Source organism: Sphaerodactylus townsendi, linkage group LG13, assembly GCF_021028975.2.
Source record: "Sphaerodactylus townsendi isolate TG3544 linkage group LG13, MPM_Stown_v2.3, whole genome shotgun sequence".
In the NCBI taxonomy this organism is placed as follows: domain Eukaryota; kingdom Metazoa; phylum Chordata; class Lepidosauria; order Squamata; family Sphaerodactylidae; genus Sphaerodactylus; species Sphaerodactylus townsendi.
The window spans coordinates 10753916-10772859 of NC_059437.1; the positions used below are offsets into that span (position 1 = coordinate 10753916).

The 18944-nt window shown below is 42.6% G+C and overlaps 1 protein-coding gene across 1 annotated transcript in view; it reads right to left on the reverse strand.

The window, feature by feature from the left end:
- RPS6KA6 (ribosomal protein S6 kinase A6) overlaps positions 1 to 18733 on the reverse strand; it is a 56547-nt gene extending 37814 nt beyond the window's left edge. The window contains exons 1-4 of the mRNA XM_048514755.1: positions 18678 to 18733; positions 5536 to 5652; positions 3268 to 3349; positions 134 to 214 (exon numbers count right to left, since the gene is read on the reverse strand). Coding sequence (XP_048370712.1) covers positions 134 to 214; positions 3268 to 3349; positions 5536 to 5652; positions 18678 to 18722 — 325 coding nt within the window. The 5' untranslated portion in view covers positions 18723 to 18733. The remainder of the gene's footprint in view (positions 1 to 133; positions 215 to 3267; positions 3350 to 5535; positions 5653 to 18677) is intronic.
- Between the last annotated feature and the right edge of the window lie 211 nt (positions 18734 to 18944).

Consider the following 18944-nt stretch of genomic DNA (forward strand, 5'->3'; position numbering starts at 1 on the left):
AATAGCCTAAGATCTGTACTTGGGTATGGGGAAATGCGGGAGGAGACAATCCTTCAGATATATGGGTATGACTATCTCTCTATTTGATCAACCTACGCCTAAACATAAAGGCAACAGAACAAAAGTCACTCACCATAGTGCAGCTTGACAATAAATGGATGATTTACTTCTACCAATATATCTCTCTCCATCTTTGTACGAACCCTATCTCGAACTGCAAACAGAAATAGCAGTTACCTACACAAGCAAACAATGTGATTTAAGCAACAGTGGAAGAAAAACTTAATTCCCCTTCACTAGTAACTACAGTTATTCATGTTGCCTTCCAAGTATTTCACGATTAGATTTATTTATTTTATTTATTACTGGATTTATATACCACGCTCCCCCGAAGGGCTCAGGGCCGTGTACAAAAGGAAAATAAACATAAATTAAAACTAATGCAAATATAATATACGCTCTGTGTCATTACTAAACCATTAAAACAGCATTACAGCATTACAATGTACAAAACCAGCATCCGAGAATTAACACTAAACTCTCCTGGGGAACCCAAGAGGCCCCTCACCAGAATGGGCCCCGTAGTTAAAAGACAAGGAACAAGGGGAAGGTGGTAGGAGGCAGGGGGCACCATCAGCAACCCCCCAAAAAGCTCCCCTAAATTTAGACAGTTTTTTCACAAAATGCGTGTATTTTTGGCCCAGAAACTTGTGGCTATCTATGCTTAATAACTGTACACTGGCATGTATTCATTGCAGCCTATTGAAAGTTCAATCTGCCAATAACTTTCTACAAATAAACTAAAATGAATACAAGAGTGCTCCCATGGAATCACTGAAGAAACACTGCAGAGACTGACTGCCCTTGCAGTCTTATAGGTTAAAAAAAAAAAATAAAATCCTGAGAAACTGACAATGGTCTGATTTGCTGTTACAGTTATATGAAAGGATTTGCACCAACATTAAAAAAACTAGCTTATAAAGTTATGAGCCAGTGGTATCGCACACCTTCTGGTCCTCATCATATTATACGAGGACACTCAGTTCTACTCTGGAAAGACTGTGCAAACCCTGATAATTTTCTCACTGTCGATGGGCATGTCCAACATTCAGTTAATGTTGGGAGGAAATCTTGAGAGGGGTAGAATTAACCACATAATACACATAATACCTCAATGACAACTTAACTGTCTTATTTGAGAAATGTTATACCCAAAACCCCTCTTTCCTAAAATGATCTTGATCCTGATACTGGCAGCAAAATTTCTGATTGCCTCATACTGGAAAAAAGCTAAGGTGTCTTCCATTGGGCAGTGGTATGAGAAGATGTGGACCCTTTTAATTTTAGAAAAGATATCTTCACAACTGAAAATAACTAATAACATATCTCACTCTACGAACTGTAAAACTGATAGCTGCCTTATCCAGAATATGTGGAGAAGGGAACATCAAAGGCAAATGATGTGGCGATGCGAGTGTGCTGGAGATTTGGGAAGGGGCTGGGGGGGTTGTTGCTTGCCCTCCCAAGCAAACTTTGCTAAAGTTTGCTTGGGGGGAGGGCAAATGCTGTGGGCAGCCAGTTGAAGGTGAACCTGATGCCCACAGAATGAGTGCCCAGCCATCCAAATTTTAGCAAAGTTGGCTGGTTTCTTTCAGGAGACTCACACCAGCAGCCCTGCAGAAAATTAGATGCCCCTACCCAGAACAAAAAAACCCCAGCCCCTCCCCAAATCTCCAGCACAGAGCCAGCTGGGAATAACAGCAAGTCCCATTGAAGTCTATTGTGGGAAAAGTTAATTAATTTTTCCCACCATAGAACTTGTTGAAGAACCTGGCAGATGGGGGCACTCCCTTTGGGGGTCCATAGCTCTGGACCCACTGAACCAAACTTCACCAAACTCAGTTGGTATCATCAGGAGAGTCTCCAGATAAGACCCTGAAATGTTGGTGCCGCTAGCTTTAAAAATATGCCCCCGCAGGCAGAAAAGTGAAAGAACACCAAAAATTGCAAAAACATCAGACAGACCCAATTTTTCGGGTATATCCGAATATGTTATTTGTCTTATTCAAGCGTAAGACAATTTTATGCCTGAATAAATCCGAATCTGAATTTTACCGAATTTCTGGGGTATTGACCAAGCCTAGAGGGCATCACTCAACCTTGTTTCAGAGTCAGAAGATAAGCTCCGGAACACACGCAGAACCCCTTGCACTTAGCGTGGTTAAAAGTGCAAAACCCTACTGTTATGGAAGAATCAGTATTGTTTCACCGGTCTTATACTACTAAACCCACTAATTTAGAAATTAGTATATCAGTACCTATTATGGCTGTCATCAGATTAAAGAAATATTAGCTAATTAAATTACTGAGTTTTAATTAAGTCTGCACGTGTTTGCACATGAATAAAGCAAACCATTCCGAAGAAAAGCCTTCTATTGTTTTTTTTCAAATGGCACAAGCCCACAATGCAGCAGACTTATCCTAGAAGCAGAATCCTCTCCCAAAGGAGAGAAAAGGAAGAGTGCCTCTTCTCAGATGGTACCTGTGACCAATGACTTTTGTGTACGCTAAGAACTATGCATTTCTGTCTAATCAAAGTAACATTTTAACCAGGAAAAAAAATTAATTTAAAAAACTGATCCACCGATCTATTTACTAAACACATTGCAGCCCCACTGCCTAAAAGCTTGTCATTTGTGGAAGTGGCTTTCAGAAGCAAGTGGCAGACAAGTTTGAGACTTGGCCTCTTTCAATTTAGAAATGAAGAATGTAGGGTAGCCAGCTTCTTGCTGGGATCTGTAGATATCCTGGAATTGCAGATTGCAGAGGTCAGTTCCCATACAGAACATGACTGCTTTGGGAGACAGACTCTATGGTCTTTTATTTCAGTGAGATCCTTCCCCTCTCTATCCCAAAAGTCCATGAATTTCCCAACCCAGTGCTGGCAAGCCTACTGAAGAACTGGCAAAAAGAGATGGAAGGAAGGCAGCTAGACTGAAGAACAGGCATCATTATCCATCTTCTTCAAAAGCAATCCATCACCCCAACTTATTACATTTCTGTCCATGTCTTGATGTTAAACACTCGAAGTTTAAATGTATCTACACAGGGTTTAAGTTCCTCAAGATTCAAAGATGAGTATCTTTAGAACTGGGATGAATCTAAAAATACAAATGCACATATACTTAGAAGCCAAACAAATATCCCCAGCCAAATTAATTACTGTAGTACATAAAAGAGAGAGAGAGAGAGAGTTCGCAAACATACCTTTCAGAGAAGCTTTCTTCAGAACTTTCATTGCATACAGCTGTCCAGCATCAGGACCTATAATCTTTCTCACCAGAAAAACCTAACCAAAGAGAAAGTAAATGGATTACAAGATGATCTTCAAAGTAAAGGTAATCTCTGTATTATGAATTTCATATGGTCAGCATGACTGTATATAAGAGAACCTCTAACCAGCCAAGCTGAAGACATTCATGCAGAACTACCGTAAGACTCCCATTTTCTAGACTGATGTGCATCGTGGACTACTGGCCTAAGACTGCACAGAGAAGACATTTTGATCAGCAAGCACAAGAGGGCCCCAAGACTGAAAGCCTCGCTTCATTCTTTGAAAACAGGAGAAAGGAGACTGAGAAAGGTGAAAGCACTTCAGATCTTACTGTGGTTGTTACTGTTTACTGTCAGGTTTTTATCTGGTTCCAACCTCCAATGAACTTTCCCCAACCCCATCCACACTTTTTTGCTTACAAGTGGAGTGAGATAGTTAGGCTGCTGACAGGGGCTGATGGGAATTGTAGTCCATAACAACTGAAGTGCCAAAGGTTCGCCACCACTGCTCTAGCCATTTACTAAACCACACTGCTCAACCGGTGTTAGGTAGTATTACTTCTAAACCAGGCCTCGGTAGATCTCCGCCATGGAAGAATCAGTATGGTCTGATCAGCTTTATAAAAGCAGCTTTCGCACAACATAGGAACATGTCTGTACTCCTGCTTCACATTTTAATTCCAAGTGTATCACCAACGTAACAGCAAAAGTTGTAAATATTATTATGATATGTGAAACTGCTAATGAGAAAGCAAAAATGCAGTCAGATTCTTACATTGTGTTCTGAGGAATCTAGCAACTCACTCCAAAAACACTTGCACATTTTAATTTCTCAGCAAAGGTGCAACAGATGAACACACATATGTTCAAAGGACACTTTCAAAGCTTTTATTTTGCTGAAGCATTTACTCTTAAATCAAATATGTTTCTTCCATCAAGCACTCCTCCTTCCACACAAAGCAAAGTGTATTCATCATGAAGTGGCTGAGGGAAAAAAATTACACAGAGTGTACAGCACAGGGTTCTATTATTAAAAGGTTATTCAATCAAAGTGCAATGATGCATAGATTATGCAAAGTTCCTTCCACAATGAAAGCCTGTTTAAGTAATTTAAGTGTTGATCCAAGAACAATTAAACTTTGCTGTACACACATCTTATATTTCTACCAATACAACAGTCAACATTTCATTTTAAATGGAGAGCCAGCATGGTGTAGTGGTTAAGAGCAGGTGCACTCTAATCTGGAGAACTGGGTTTGATTCCCCGCTCTGCCACTTTGTGGAGTTGTGGAGGCTGATCTGGTGAATCAAGACTAGCTTGTGCACTCCAACACATGCCAGCTGGGTGGCCTTAGGTTAATCACAGTTCTTCGGACCTCTCTCAGCCCCACCTACCTCACAGGGTGTTTGTTGTGAGGGGGGGAAGGGAAAGGGAGATTGTAAGCCCCTTTGAGTCTCCTTACAGGAGAGAAAGGTGGGATATAAATCCAAACTCTTCTTCTTCTTAATTCTTTTGAAAGAAAATTGACAATTAATAAAAACAGTGACCATTTTTCTATCTACTTAATACTCTCTTTCCTTCAAAAGCTATGAGGTGCGGGTGAGGTAACCAGTGTCACAAACAGCAGGTGGGAGGAAAGGTAACCACCTTTAGAAGCTATTAGAAAGATTGGCTTTAGCTATTAAAGCAGCAAGAAACCTTTCCCAGAACCACTTACAAAAAGATTGCCTTTATAAAAAAAAAATGTGTCAGCGCTTGGATAAGACGCTATGCTCAACGTTCTTCTAAAAATACCAGTAGAATCATGACTCATCACAGCCATGGATTCTTTCATAAAAATGTGTGCATTGACATGTGAGTATCATAACTTACAGAACGATACACTAGGAATTCTAATCAGTAAAAGATGCCACGATTCGACTACAGACTCAATCTGCACGTAGCCTAGAGCAAGAAATTGTATCAAGGAATACTACAGAGCCCATCACAGAATCGCAAGACGTTGCAAAAGCATCTTGAAGTGCATGGGGAATGGCAACAGGAAACAGGTGGCAAAGCCTTTCGTCATAAGCAGAACTTTACTCGCAGCAATCCACATCATAGTGACGGGGAAACATTCTGAAGGCCTGATTATTTGGATAAAGACACCAGTTCTTAACACGCCACACACATTTTAGAATAAAAAGCTGCTTGTGCCTTACCTTTCCAAATGACCCCTGACCAAGGACTTTAAGTAATTCGAATTGTGCAGGGTCTGCCTTCTCACATCCTTCTTTCACATGGTGGGTAATAGGTATCTCTTTCACACATTCTTCATCCTATTCAGGCAAAACCAATAGTAACGACCAATGAAATAATCACCTTCAGTTAAAGGCCCTAGGCCACAGTGGGGGCAGGGGCACCCCCCACATCCTGCTCTGAGTGGCACCAGGAGAATAACAACATTTTTAAAAATGGACGTCAGGCCTTGAGGAATTGGCAAAATCTGTATGGGTTTACCACAGTCAGTTCTTAGAGAGATATGACATCACTTCTGGGTTTACACTGTTGGTTGCCAGGCACCCCTGTCTGTTTCCCACTGTCGACTAGGCTGGGCTTAGCAGCCCTACCTTTAAGTCCCAATAGTCAACAACAAGCCTTTATTGGCATACAAAACAGGACAAAATTTCAAAGAACAACAAGATTTTAAAAACACAGTTAAAGTTACTAATTTCCAGTTATAAAATTTGCAACAGTCTCACAAAAGAGCACATCAGAGCTGTTCAGGAGGTTGGGTATCTTGTAACACTCTTGCCACTGAGAACATGGCAAGAAAATGGAATTCATGTCTTTCATGCGTATCTTATCATATTTAGGGCGTGCAAACAGAGAATGGCCAAGTGTTTCAACCGTAACCAGATCACAAGAACAAACCCTTTTAGAACGTTCTACATTCTTAAATCTTCCCTCCAGAAGAGCTGATGGCAACATATCACATCTTGCTTAAGTCCCAATATATTTATTTACTTACAAAAATTGTACCCCACCTTTTTTCCCCAGTGGGCTTACAGTTAAAACAAGCATGGTAAAAATACATCATAGAACCTAATGAAGCCAAAACTAAGACACATATTTTTTTTTTAAAGCACTGACAACGGATTGTGAAATCAGAGGCCAAGAAACAGGAGTCATTAAGAGAAAACCAAACCAAACGAAAATCGGCACCTGCTGACAGACGATCGTGACAGAATGGGGCAAAACCACTTCCCTGGGACAGAGTTCTGTGGTTTTGATGCCACAACGAAAAAGGCGCTCTCAGGTTGCCACCCATCTAATCTCTGAAGGCAGGGCACCCAAAGCAGGGCCCCAGGAGTTGGGAAAGGGTTGCATCATTACTTGGAAAGGAATACAGGGGCTTTTCAATAAAAGGAAAAACTATCAAAGCGCATAAAAAAATTACTGCCTGAAAATACATAACGAACGCAAAGGAAAGGAGAAATGGGGGAGTTAGGAGTAAACACAACGTGTGCTGTGAAAAGCAGGCAAAAGAAGGCATTGGAATCAAATGAAAGATACGAAGACTGAACAAGGGGGGGTTGTGAGTGCTCAACGCCTCCTTTCTGCACAATACCAGCAAGTAGGAGGGCGGTGAGTAAGAGAACGCCACAGCTCAAGAACTCTTTGGGATGCAGTTACAGGGTCACCTGAGTTGGCAACCTACCGTGGCTACAACGAAGCAATTATTAACACACACACCCCAATTCCCAAGAGGCCTAAGTGTGTAGACTCTAGCATTATGCATATGTAACCCCAACCTTGCACAGTGGAAATCCGTTTTTAAAATTAGAGATTAGCCTGCTCTATTGTCCTCTCACAGCAAATTTTACGTATTACATTTTTACAACTGTTCTAAGGAATACAGGCTATTAAATACAGCCTCCCAAGAGCTCTTCAAGGTAGCTCAGGCTGAGAGGATCTGAATGGCACAAAGTCACCACTGAGATCCATGGCTGAGTGGGAAATGGGCCCAGGTATCCCTGGTCCTAGACCAATGTCAACTACGCCGAACTGATTGCGTAAATACAAATGTTAATATTAAGAGAACTCCCCAATATTAATCAAACTTGAAATACTGAATAAACCAGCATGGTGTGCTGGGAAGAGTGGTGGGCTCTAATCTGGAGAACTGCTCAACACGCAGCCTGTTGGACCAGTCACAGATCTCTTGGAACTCTCTCAGCTACCTCACAAGGTGCCTGCTGTAGGGAGAGGAAAGGAAGGCAACAGTAAGATGCCCTGAAACTCCTTAAGGTAGTGAAAACAGAGTATAAAAAAAACTTCTGTTCTAATGTTTCTGTAAACTGATGCACATGTAAGTACAGACCTGGGCATTATACGGCCCGCGGGCCACATCCAGCCTGCCGGATGACCCTGACTGGCCCCCCTGCCTTTTGGCCCAGCCCTCCACAGTATTTTCTGTTTCTTATGCCACCCCATGGAAAAAATAATTGCCCACCCCTGTGTAAGTACGTACTTGGGAAAAACATATTAACTATTGCATCAGTTCAAAGTTACACATTATTTATTGAAACATGGAAGTTATGTTGCCTTCAATTTGGCAAACAGAACGACCAGTATAAATATACAGGCTCAAAGTCTAAGTAACTTAGGGTTCTAATAGATGCATGCAAGAACGTTTCCTTTTACAAATGCTATATTGGCTTGGATAATGATATATAAGATATAGCAGTGTGAATGACAAGAGAGAGCACATACGGGAATAAACCAAGAAGTCGTGCTGTAAATGCAGTTTCTCTTGCTCGTCTGCTTTTAAAATGTATCAAAAGAAGAAGAATTTGGATTTGTATCCCACTTTTCTCAACTACAGGGAGGCTCAAAGCGGCCTGCAAACTCCTTCCCTTCCTCTCCACACAACAGACACCTTGTGAGGTAAGTGGGGTTGAGAAAGTTCTGAGAGAACTGTGACTGGCCCAAGGTCCCCCAGCAGGCTTCATGTGGAGGGGGGGGAAACATCTGCTCATTTGTTTGCGGCTCATGAGGAGGAGTGGGGAATCAAACCCAGTCCTCCAGATTAAAGTCCACCACTCTTAACCACCACATCACACTTAGCAAAAAAAAAGTTAAGGCATAGCAGTTAAAAAAGCCTTTGAAGACTGCTAGTAGCAAATACTGCTGAAAATGCAAGCAGTGAACTTCCACAAGAAGATCTCTCTCTACTGGCTAGATTGGTGCCAGCTGGATAACCTGTATCTGATACAGTGGTCTCCGCCTCATAACCTTGGACCAGTCACAGAGTGGTCTTCACCTCATAAAAGGCTGATGATAGCATTCTGATAAGAATCCCCCAGCTTCAAGGAAAAAATGCTTCAGGATCCTCACAAAACCCAAGAGATGCAAGCAGGGCCCTGTGAGACCTTCTGGGGGGATTCCATCCCTTTATCTTGCTTCTCCGACCACTGGGCCATTCTCTCCCTCTCCCCCTGCTGCTTTTCTCCTTCCTCTGGCCACTTGGCCTTCACTTTTTCATTCCCCCTCTCTGGCCTTCCGTCCCTCCATCACCCCTTCAATTCACCCAGCAGGGGTACTTTTCTCATCCTGCCCACACCACCTCCTCCTTCATTCCCTGTGGTTTCTCTGGTTCCTGCTGGAAGCATGCGCCTGCCCACCACGCCATGGACTTCTCCTGCCTGGCTCCCCCACATTCTACATAAAAACACAGATGGACTGATTCTAGACTTGCCTGAATCTTCTGTCTGCTTCACAACATTTAAAAAAGTCAGTAATAATGATCACAGAACCATAGAGTTGGAAGAGACCACAAGGGCCATCCAGTCCAACCCCCTGCCATGCAGGAAGACACAATCAAAGAACTCCTGACATACGATCATCCAGCCTCTGTTTCAAAACCTCCAAAGGAGGAGACGCCAGCACTCTCCGAGGCAGTGAATTCCACCGTCGAACAGCCCTGACAGTCAGAAAGTTCTTCCTAATGTTTAGGTGGAATCTCTTTTCCTGCACCTTACTCTGTGAAGCTGGGACAGGAAGTGTGACCGTTAAGTTTGGAGTTCCTGTCTAACTGCACGGAGGATCGGAAACCCAAGCAAGATGGTCTCTGCCCCCAGTAGAACAAACTTGTTCCCTCTTTGACATGACATCCCTTCAAATATTTAAACACAGCTATCATGTCCCCGCTTAAACTTTGCTTCTTCAGACTAAACACCCCAGCTCCCCAAGTCTCTCTTCGTAGGGCATGGATTCCAGACCTTTTACCATTTTGGTTGCCCTCCTCTGGACCCATTCCAGCTTGTCAATATCCTTCTTAAACTGCAGTGCCCAGAACTGTACTCCAGGTGAGGCCTGACCAATGCAGAGTAGAGTGGTACAATTACTTTCCTCGATCTAGACACTATACTCTTATTGATGCTTCCCAGAATTGTGTTAGCTTTCTTGGCTGCCATATTACACTGCTGACTCATGTTCAGATTGTGGTCTCCCAGATCCCTTTCACATTTTTTCTGCCTTAGTGCAGAATCTTACATTTATCTCTGTTGAAATTCATTCTGTTAGTTTTGGCCCAGCTCTCTAATATGTCCAGATCATTTTGAAACCTGATCCCTGTCCTGCAGGGTATTAGCTACTTCTAATTTGGTATCATCTGAAATTTGATTAACATGCCCTCCATTTCATTATCCAAGTCACTGATCAAAATATTGAATTGCACTAGGCCCAGGGCAGAACCCTGTGGCACTCCACTACTCACTTCTCTCCAGAATGAAAATGAGCCATTGATGAGCACTCTTTGTGTTTGGCCAGTCAACCAATTACAAATCCATCTAACAGTTGCATTGTCTAGTCCACATCTTTCCAGCTTACTTGCAAGTATATCATGGGCCACCTTGTCAAATGTCTTACTAAAATCAAGGGATGCTACGTCCACAGCATTCCCTTCATCTACCAAGTTTGTCACTCTATCAAAAAAACAGATAAGATTAGTCTGGCATGGCTTGTTTTTGAGAAACCCATATTGACTTTCAGTGATCACATTATTCCCTTCCAAGTGCTTACAGACTATCTCCTTGATGATCTGCTCCAGAATCTTTCCTGGTATTGATGTCAGGCTGACTGGGCGGTAGTTGTTTGGGTCTTCTTTTTTCCCCTTTTTGAAGATGGGGAGATTTTGAATCCATTTAAAGTATTCAGGTATTCCTGTACTAGCTCTTTATTCTGTGCTGAATTTCTCCTACTATATCTTCTGGTCCATTTCCCCCCAGTTGAGCACTGTTTTTCTTTTGGGGAAAAACCGAGGCAAAGAAGATGTTGAGTAGTTCTGCCTTTTCTCTGTTCCCTGTTAGCATTTCACCATCTTCTCCACACTGTGACCCTATCATATCCTTTTTCTTCCTTTTGCTATGGACATAACCAAAAAAGCCCCTTGTTGTGAGCTTTAGCTTTTCTGAATTTCTCCCTACATGTCTTGGCTATTTGTTTGAATTAGTCTTTAGTAATTTCTCCCCTTTTCCATTTTTTGTACATGTCCCTTTTATATCTTTGTTCACTTGAGAGTTCTTTAGACATCCATCCTGGTTTCTTTAGACACCTTCCATTTTTCTCCTCATGGGAACTGTTTGAAAGTGTGTCTTCAAGATCTCACTTTTAAGAAACTCCCATCCATCTTGTATTCCCTTATCTTTAGTATTCTTAACCACGAGATCACACCCAGTAGTTTCTTAAGTTTACTGAAATCAGCTTTCGTAAAGTCTTGAAAGCGTGTCCGACAAGACTTGGCATTCTCTTTCCATTGTATGACGAACTCCAGGAGAACATGGTCACTCCCATCTAAGGACCTTACCATTTCCAGCCCATTCATCAGGTTATCGTTGTTGGTTAGGAGCAGATCTAAAATAACCCATCCCCTTGTTGCCTCATCCACCTTCTGGACCATGAAATTGTCTGCAAGGCAAGTGACGAAGCTGTTGGACCTGGTAGTCTTGGTAGAGTTTGACTCCCAGCAAATATCTGGATAACTGAACTTTCCCATTACTACTATTTCTCTTCTTTGCGAAAGTTTGGTCATCTGTTCCAGGAATCCATGATGTCACAAAGAGACTGTATTCTGATACCAGAATACAGATTCCAGATTATTGAACATGTATGAGGTGTCTTCTACAATATTATCACTATTAGGCAATCTTAATATCTCTCGCTTTTAGGAAGTTAACTGTTTAAAATTTTCAAACCACTGCTACCAAATAGTCTGGATCACTTATTAGAAGAAGAGTTTGGATTTATACCCCACCTTTCTCTCCTGTAAGGAGTCTCGAAGCAGCTGAGACAGTTCTGAGAGAACTAGGACTAGCCCAAGGTCATCCAGCAGGCTTCATGTGGAGGAGAAATCAAATCCAGTTCTCCAGATCAGAGTCCACCACTCTTAATCACTACATCATGCTGGCAATCTTATTGTTATTTCTTCATTCTATGTCACCTCTCCAGAGAATCTGCTCAAGGCAGCTTATAAAAACTGTTAAACACCCTGACCTAAATACACAACCAGATCATTCAAACAGCCTTGAAACACTGGACAGCTCAAAAAGAGTCTCATCACACTTGTCAGGCTAGGAACAGCCTATAAAAATGATGATAGAAGACTAATCCCTTAATTAAAAGTCTAAGTGAAAAGAAATGTTTTGGCCTGTCATCTAAGGGAGAGTAGGGTATGTTCCAGGCAAGTCACCAGGCGAGGTACATTCACTGAAAAAGTCATCCCTGGTGACCTTGGGCTAGACACAGTTCTCTTCAAACTTTCTCAGCCCCACCTTCCTCACAGTGTCTGTCGTGGGGAGGGAAAGGAAGGAGTTTGTAAGCCTCCTTGAGTCTCCTTAAAGGTTGAGAAAAGCAGGGTATAAAAACAAGCTCTTCTTCTTCATCGTCATCACCTGACTCACCTCTGAAAGCAAAGGCACAGAGAGCAGCCAGCATGTAAAAGAGCAGTAGGATAGAAGGAAAGATCTGTAAATTCACAGTATGGGAAATAAAACAGCTGAACAACGCAGATGCTCCGGCTGCTCACAGCAAGGCCTGCAAGCCCCATTATATGGGTCTCCTGAATTTCAGCGTCACTGACACGGCAATCCTAAGCAGAGCTGCCCTAGTCTAAAACCACTGTGGCCCGAACAACTTGTTATCTTTAACATGAAATTCTCCTAATGGGGACTTGAAACAGGATGTCAGCTGAGGAAAACTTAGTTCAGAAGAGCCGAAAGGGCCTGTTCTTAAGCAAGTCAAAACTGTGGCATGGGGGCAGCACTCCTACCTTCCACACACACACCCCTTGCCCCATGCCATTTTCCCAACCAAATATGGGCCCAGGGATGCTATTGCCCCATTCTGCAACCCTCTGTGAGATAATAATCTGCAAAGCAAGCTATCGTTGCAACATGCATGAACAAACGCCTACAGTTTCTCATGATAAGAAGAGGTATAGAAGTTATAAGCATATTGTCAAAAATCATGCTTTCTTTAGCATTGACAACTGCTCCGTTTTTCAAAAACTGTCCTTACCCACGAAGTGAAAAAGCAGGTAAGAGTACCTCAAAATTCCCAGTGTACACTAATACACTCTGTCTCTTACTTAATATTGGAGGCCCTTTAAGTACTATTCCCAGGCATTATAAAAATATATCTTTAGCTTTCTTTTTAGAGGGGTGGGAGGGGGGAGAAATGCTTGCCTTCCAGTTGCCTAGTAACAGGGGGAAAAGTAGAAGACATATCAATCAGACCTAATGAATTTTTTAATAGTTACTGATGTCACACACATCGTTGCTTTCATTTTTGTGCATTTGGAAATCCAAACGCTTGCAAAGGACTGATTTTTATTACACCCATTTTATTTCTGATGCCCACTTTAAAGTCACAATCAAGTTCGTGGAAGTGACAATCAAGTCTTAAAATAGGACCATGTGAGAAAACACTCTTTATGCAACCATCAGTGGAACGACGTAATATCTTCCTGTCATTATCTGAGTACTGTAGCTGACTAGTTCTTAGAACTGATAGGCAAAGTGATCATAAAAGTTGCATCACGTATATTCTAAAATGTTGAGCAGCAGCCTCATAACAGGAGAAAGGAATTGAGCAGAACTTGGAAGTTCGACAGCTGTTTAGCGTGGGTAGCAAAACATAACCATCAAGTGGAGTAAACAGGTGTAGAGCAACTGTACAGTTTTCTTTCCCTTTGTTTCAGAATAATCTATTCACAAACTGTCCAGTTACAACCAAGATGGAAGCAGGAAAGATCTGGCTCTTATCAGTGGCCAAAAAAGATCCAACGACTACTGGGTAACTGCACCACCTTCATCTCAGGAAGAATTCCAGTAAGGAAAGTTCAGCTTTGCTCTCACTAAATGGTCTGTTGAATTAATCACTGTTGAATTAATCACTGTGTTCTGGTGTTGTCAGAGGGATCTTCCTACTATCCTTCCTTGTGTATCTGGTTTTTCAGTTTCAGTCCGAAGGGCAAAGACTGTATATTATCTGCCTACAGTGACAGTCGGCAGCAACAGGGAACAGCAGCAGTCAAGAGAACCCATAAGGATTTGTGGGGGGCATTTTATTTCCTCCTCCCTTACTACTCCTTCCTTCCCTTCTATAAAAGCCCCCATGCCCTCTCCCTTTTCCTGCTTTCTCCTCCTTTTCCCTTCCCATAACTTTATCTAGCACCTTTTTTTTTCAAAAGTACCTCCTTCCCTATACCTGTCAGCCTCTCCCCAGAAAAACTCTTGCTAAGTTGAACTTGTGCCAGTTGGGCTGAGCCCAGTCATGCAGTTGTAAGCCTGTAAGGACTTGTGTGCAATAACTCACTTTCCGCTATATCCCCCTCCCCACACTACTTCCTCTTTCCCTCCTCCTGGCAGCCCCCATATCCTCACCTTTCCCTGCTTCATTTGCTCTTCTCAGCCATCAGGCAACCTACTTTTATCTGTCCCCCCAACTGTTTGTTGATTTACTTCATTCATTTACTTCGTACACCTTTCTCCACAATGAGGACCCAAAGCAACCCATCGTTCTCCACTCTTCTATTTTAGAACAAACCAGTGAGGTATGTCAGGCTAACAGTGTATAAGGTGACACAGCAAGCAAAAATAGGGATTCAAAGCTGTGTTTTCCAGATCCAAGTCTGAAACTACCCACTACGTCACACTAGCTTTACTGACGTGGCTGCTCTTGAACAGTAGCAAGCAGTTAAGAACATAAGAACTAGCCTGCTGGATCAGACCACAGTCCATCTAGTCCAGCACTCTGCTACTCGCAGTTGGGCCTGGGAAAGACGTGCAAGCTATGCGGCAGGCAGTCAGCTGGTGGTTGCTGCTGTTCCCCAACGAGTCCTCTCTCAAAGGCCAAAGCAGCACTAAAAAGAACCCTGCCTCCTTCTCCTTGTCTTTTTCTGACAAAATCCAAGGCTTGAAGTCCAGTAATACTGTTGTGATTGCCCAGCAGTGGCCAATTGTGGCATTAGTTCCTTAAAGCTACAAGAACTCATGGCATTTGCAAGGTTACCCCTTGTTGCAAGAGTTCAGATTTTTCTGCAAACCTGAAGCTGTTCTGGGGTTTGTATAAAACCTGGTCTCTGCCTGTCCATGGCCCCAGGCTCTGGATTTAAGTATGCTGAGAACCAGATATACTGACGATACTGCAACTGCTGCAGCCACTTTGGGGAACCATTATTCTGACCACAGGCAAAAATTAAAGTCAGTCAGCTGGTTTTCTTTAATTTCAATGCTTTAATCAGAATGTCACAGTCAGGAATCATAGTAGCATAAATGGCCAATGGTCATATAGAGGGCAGCTGTCATGATGGTGCCATGGGGGGGGGGGGGGTTAATCACTTTCACTTTTGCAGGTGCAGTGTTATCACTTCTAGCTGTGGCCTTGGAGTTCTGTGGCTGGGAAGGGACTCCAGGCTGGACAATGCAAACTGTCTGCTTCTCATGTGGGGGTGGGGATCTCACGCTCATATTATCAAGAGTTTGGTGGGGTTTTCAACAGCACTCTCTTTCTATGTTCCTGACATCTTCAATAAAAGCCTTGAACCAATCAAGTGATTTATTATCTGAACGGAGAATCTGACATTAGCCTGGTATTCTTTGGTGGAATCCCAACCAAATATTGGCCAGGGCCACCCTGATTAGCATATGAGATCTGGTTGGCCTGGGTTATCCAGGTCAGGACTGCTCTCTCCTGCCATACCTTTGAATGTAAGGAACAACAAGGTTACTCACTAAAGTTTCAAGATTTGAACAGGCTGGCTGCCAACAAGGCCTCTGACTGCATGCTCTGAATACTGTCACGGGGATTGCCTCTAATGATTGAGATGCATCGTCAAAGGGATTGTATCTAGTGATTGAGATGCATTCCTAAATGTACCTGCTACAGCCAGGTGTAGTGGTTAAGAGCAGGTGGATTCTAATCTGGAGAACTGGGTTTGATTTCCCACTCCTACATCTGAGTGGCAGAGGTTTATCTGGTGAACTAGATGTGTTTCCGCACTCCTACATTTCTGCTGGGTTACCTTGGGCTAGTCACAGTTCTTTGGAACTCTCTCAGCCCCACCTACCTCACAAGGGGTCTGTTGTGAAGAGAGGAAGGGAAAGGAGCTTGTAAGCCACATTGATTCTCCTTACAGGAGAAAAAGGCAGGATATAAATCCAAACTCTTCTATGTATGAAATATGTAGATATATGTACCAGCCTGCTATATGTTATCACTGCTATTCTGGGACATTCTTTCCTTGATAATTGCTTTATGGCTTCACACGCTGTGTAGATAACTAGGCTTTCCCTGACTCCCTAGTCCCATGGAAAACAGGGCTATTTCCGCTGTCCTGTGGGGGTAAGATGCCAGGTGTCTTTATCTCCATCTATTGCTGACTTTGGGGCGACTCTAATGCAAACTAACTCTTTCTCACATTCCTTGGGGAAAAGGAAGGGGGGGGGGATCAACATTGTAATTAAGTGGGTAGCAAAAGCCAGGTTCAGGACTGGCTTTCCCAAGCTGGCTGCTTGGATTCCGATCAATAAGTGCTATTGATCAACAATACTGAATCCGTTTATTGCTTCAAGGATCGAGACCTGACAAATTCGCAGCCCTCTAATCCACACACATGAAGTTTACTACTGACTTATCAATATTCTACAAGATCACATGTGATCCACTATATGGAATATACTGCTTATTTAATAATGTCTTTTGGATTTTAAAGAAATTCGGATTCTTTTTAAACTTTAAGAAACCTCAATTTGGGGGGGGGGGGGAAATGAACAAATTACTAAAAATTAGAAGTCTGCAACCTAGAAATTGATCAAGTAAGTTAACATCACTGCGAAATTAAGTATGCAGGCACATCATAAGAATACTCTTGGCTTCCATTTCCCATTAAAAATTAACTGGTCAGAGGATGACACAATTGGCAGATTTACCCACTAAACTTTCAGCAGTCCCATCAGGTCTGGACTGTAAACCCAGCAACCCTATAGCCACAGCTCACAGCTTCAACAAACCTTTCCTAAATTTCGACTTCCTTCCTGTTCCCACTTTCCACCCAGTTTGTTATTTTTCATGCACCTTCAGCAATCAATTCCACCCAGCGTACATTTCACTCCACTGCTTAGGTCATGGGTGTCAAACTCGCGGCCCTCCAGATGTTATGGACTTCAGTTCCCATCATCCCCTGCCAGCACATGATGGGAGCTGTAGTCCATAACATCTAAAGGGCCATGAGTTTGACACCTGTGGCTTAGGTTATCTGGCCAAGCTGGCTCTTGGTCAGTCTCTCTAGTACTCATCTTCCTAAAACCCATGTCCTGAACACAGGGCCACTGCTCATTTTAAATGCTGCTAAGAACCCTGTCTCACTTTCCTCAGAACCCTGTCTCACTTCAGGTGACTGTTCCGGCTGTCCTTTCCTTCATGCCTTCCTTTCTTCTTGTTCCTCTTTCACTGCTTTACTGCGCCTTTCCTTCATGGTTTCCTGCTTCCGCATTCCTGACCTTTTCTTTCCCAAGGGACCTCTTCCCAGGCCTTCCACTTCCCCTCCAAGTCACTTTTGTCTGCAGGGCTTTTGTGAGGCCTTTATGCCAACCAAACTAGCAACTTTCAGTTTCTGTACAAAAGCTGCTCTGTAAACATTCCCTGTTCGCCATGTAGCTGGAATGTTCAATATCCTGTGCCATCGCACTAGCTTAGCCATTTGACAAGATAACTGGCACTGATGCAGTACAAAATACACTCCCAAATGAAAGAAAAAAATTAGGAATATTCAACATCGTCTAAACATATGCCTGATATGAAGGACTAGTAAAAAACATATTAAAGCAGGCCTCTCTTCCAACATTTTTAGATGTCGCACCACTACAACAAGATAAACGCCTTTATTTGTAGGGAACAAATGATTCTGAATTATGTACCGTGGCACAAAATCAGCTTGGCCTATTATTATTCACACTGGAATTATTAATTATGTGGTATTTTACAGGTCAGCTTAAGAGAAGGACAGATGACCACCTCAGAGAGCTTGCAATTAATGTAAGGCATCACCAAATTCAAGGTTGGGACCACTAATAAGATACCAGGATGCTAATGCTGTGTGTAAAGGACAACATAACAAGAGACTAAGGAGTTTCACTTCCAGGTCAAGTATCAGAAACACCAGACAATCACCACCCCCCCCCCCCCCCCCACACACACACACACACGAGCAAAATGCTTCTGATTGATTCCATTCCCTACACAAAACAACTTTGACAAAGCACTTGTAAACAGAAATAGCTGACCAAGAATACTGGTCCACATTAGCCCGGTATTTCTCAAAAGTAACTTGATAGTTCAGAAGGAGCTGTGTTTAAATTCTGGGCATGTGCATAGCCATCATACCATGAGAATCATCTATCCTGGGCAAGAATCATGATTAGTTAGTAAACTGATGGCTGGTGGCAAGAAAGAATGGTCTCTAGGGGATCATGCAAGGAAGGTGCCTCCACCCAACTCCTTGCCTCAGTATCACAAATCTTGAGAATGCGTACACTTATTTCACATATTCAGAGGCAAAGGAACCTTATCCACATCAGCGCAGCCTGTCACAGTAAACGAGAAACTATGTCGATTTCATCTTGCAGGAACAGAGCTTAATATTCCCTACTTTTCATCTTAATTATTTTACCCTCCAGAAGTCCGGTTGTTCGGTTTCTAGAGAAGAATGAACGCTTTTCAAAGAAAATTACATGGAACAATTTTAAATTATCTGATGGCGATTCCCATCTTTAGAACGATGAAGTGCCAAAAATATACTTACATTATAGGAATATGGTTCTCCCTCCTCCATAGGTTCATCTACCATTTTAATACCGTTCAACTACAAAGAGAAAAAAAATTAGAAGGAAGCTGATTAGTTGTGAACAGAAACAGTACACTTGCAAAAAAAATCCTCTGATCAAACAGAAATTTGACAGCTGTTCTAAGATATGTTTTTCTTCATGCTAAAAAAGATCAAAAATGGAAAAAATGGACCACTGGTCCTTCCTATGCTTGGATTCCGCAGCATCTGAGCACAGGGCCGGTA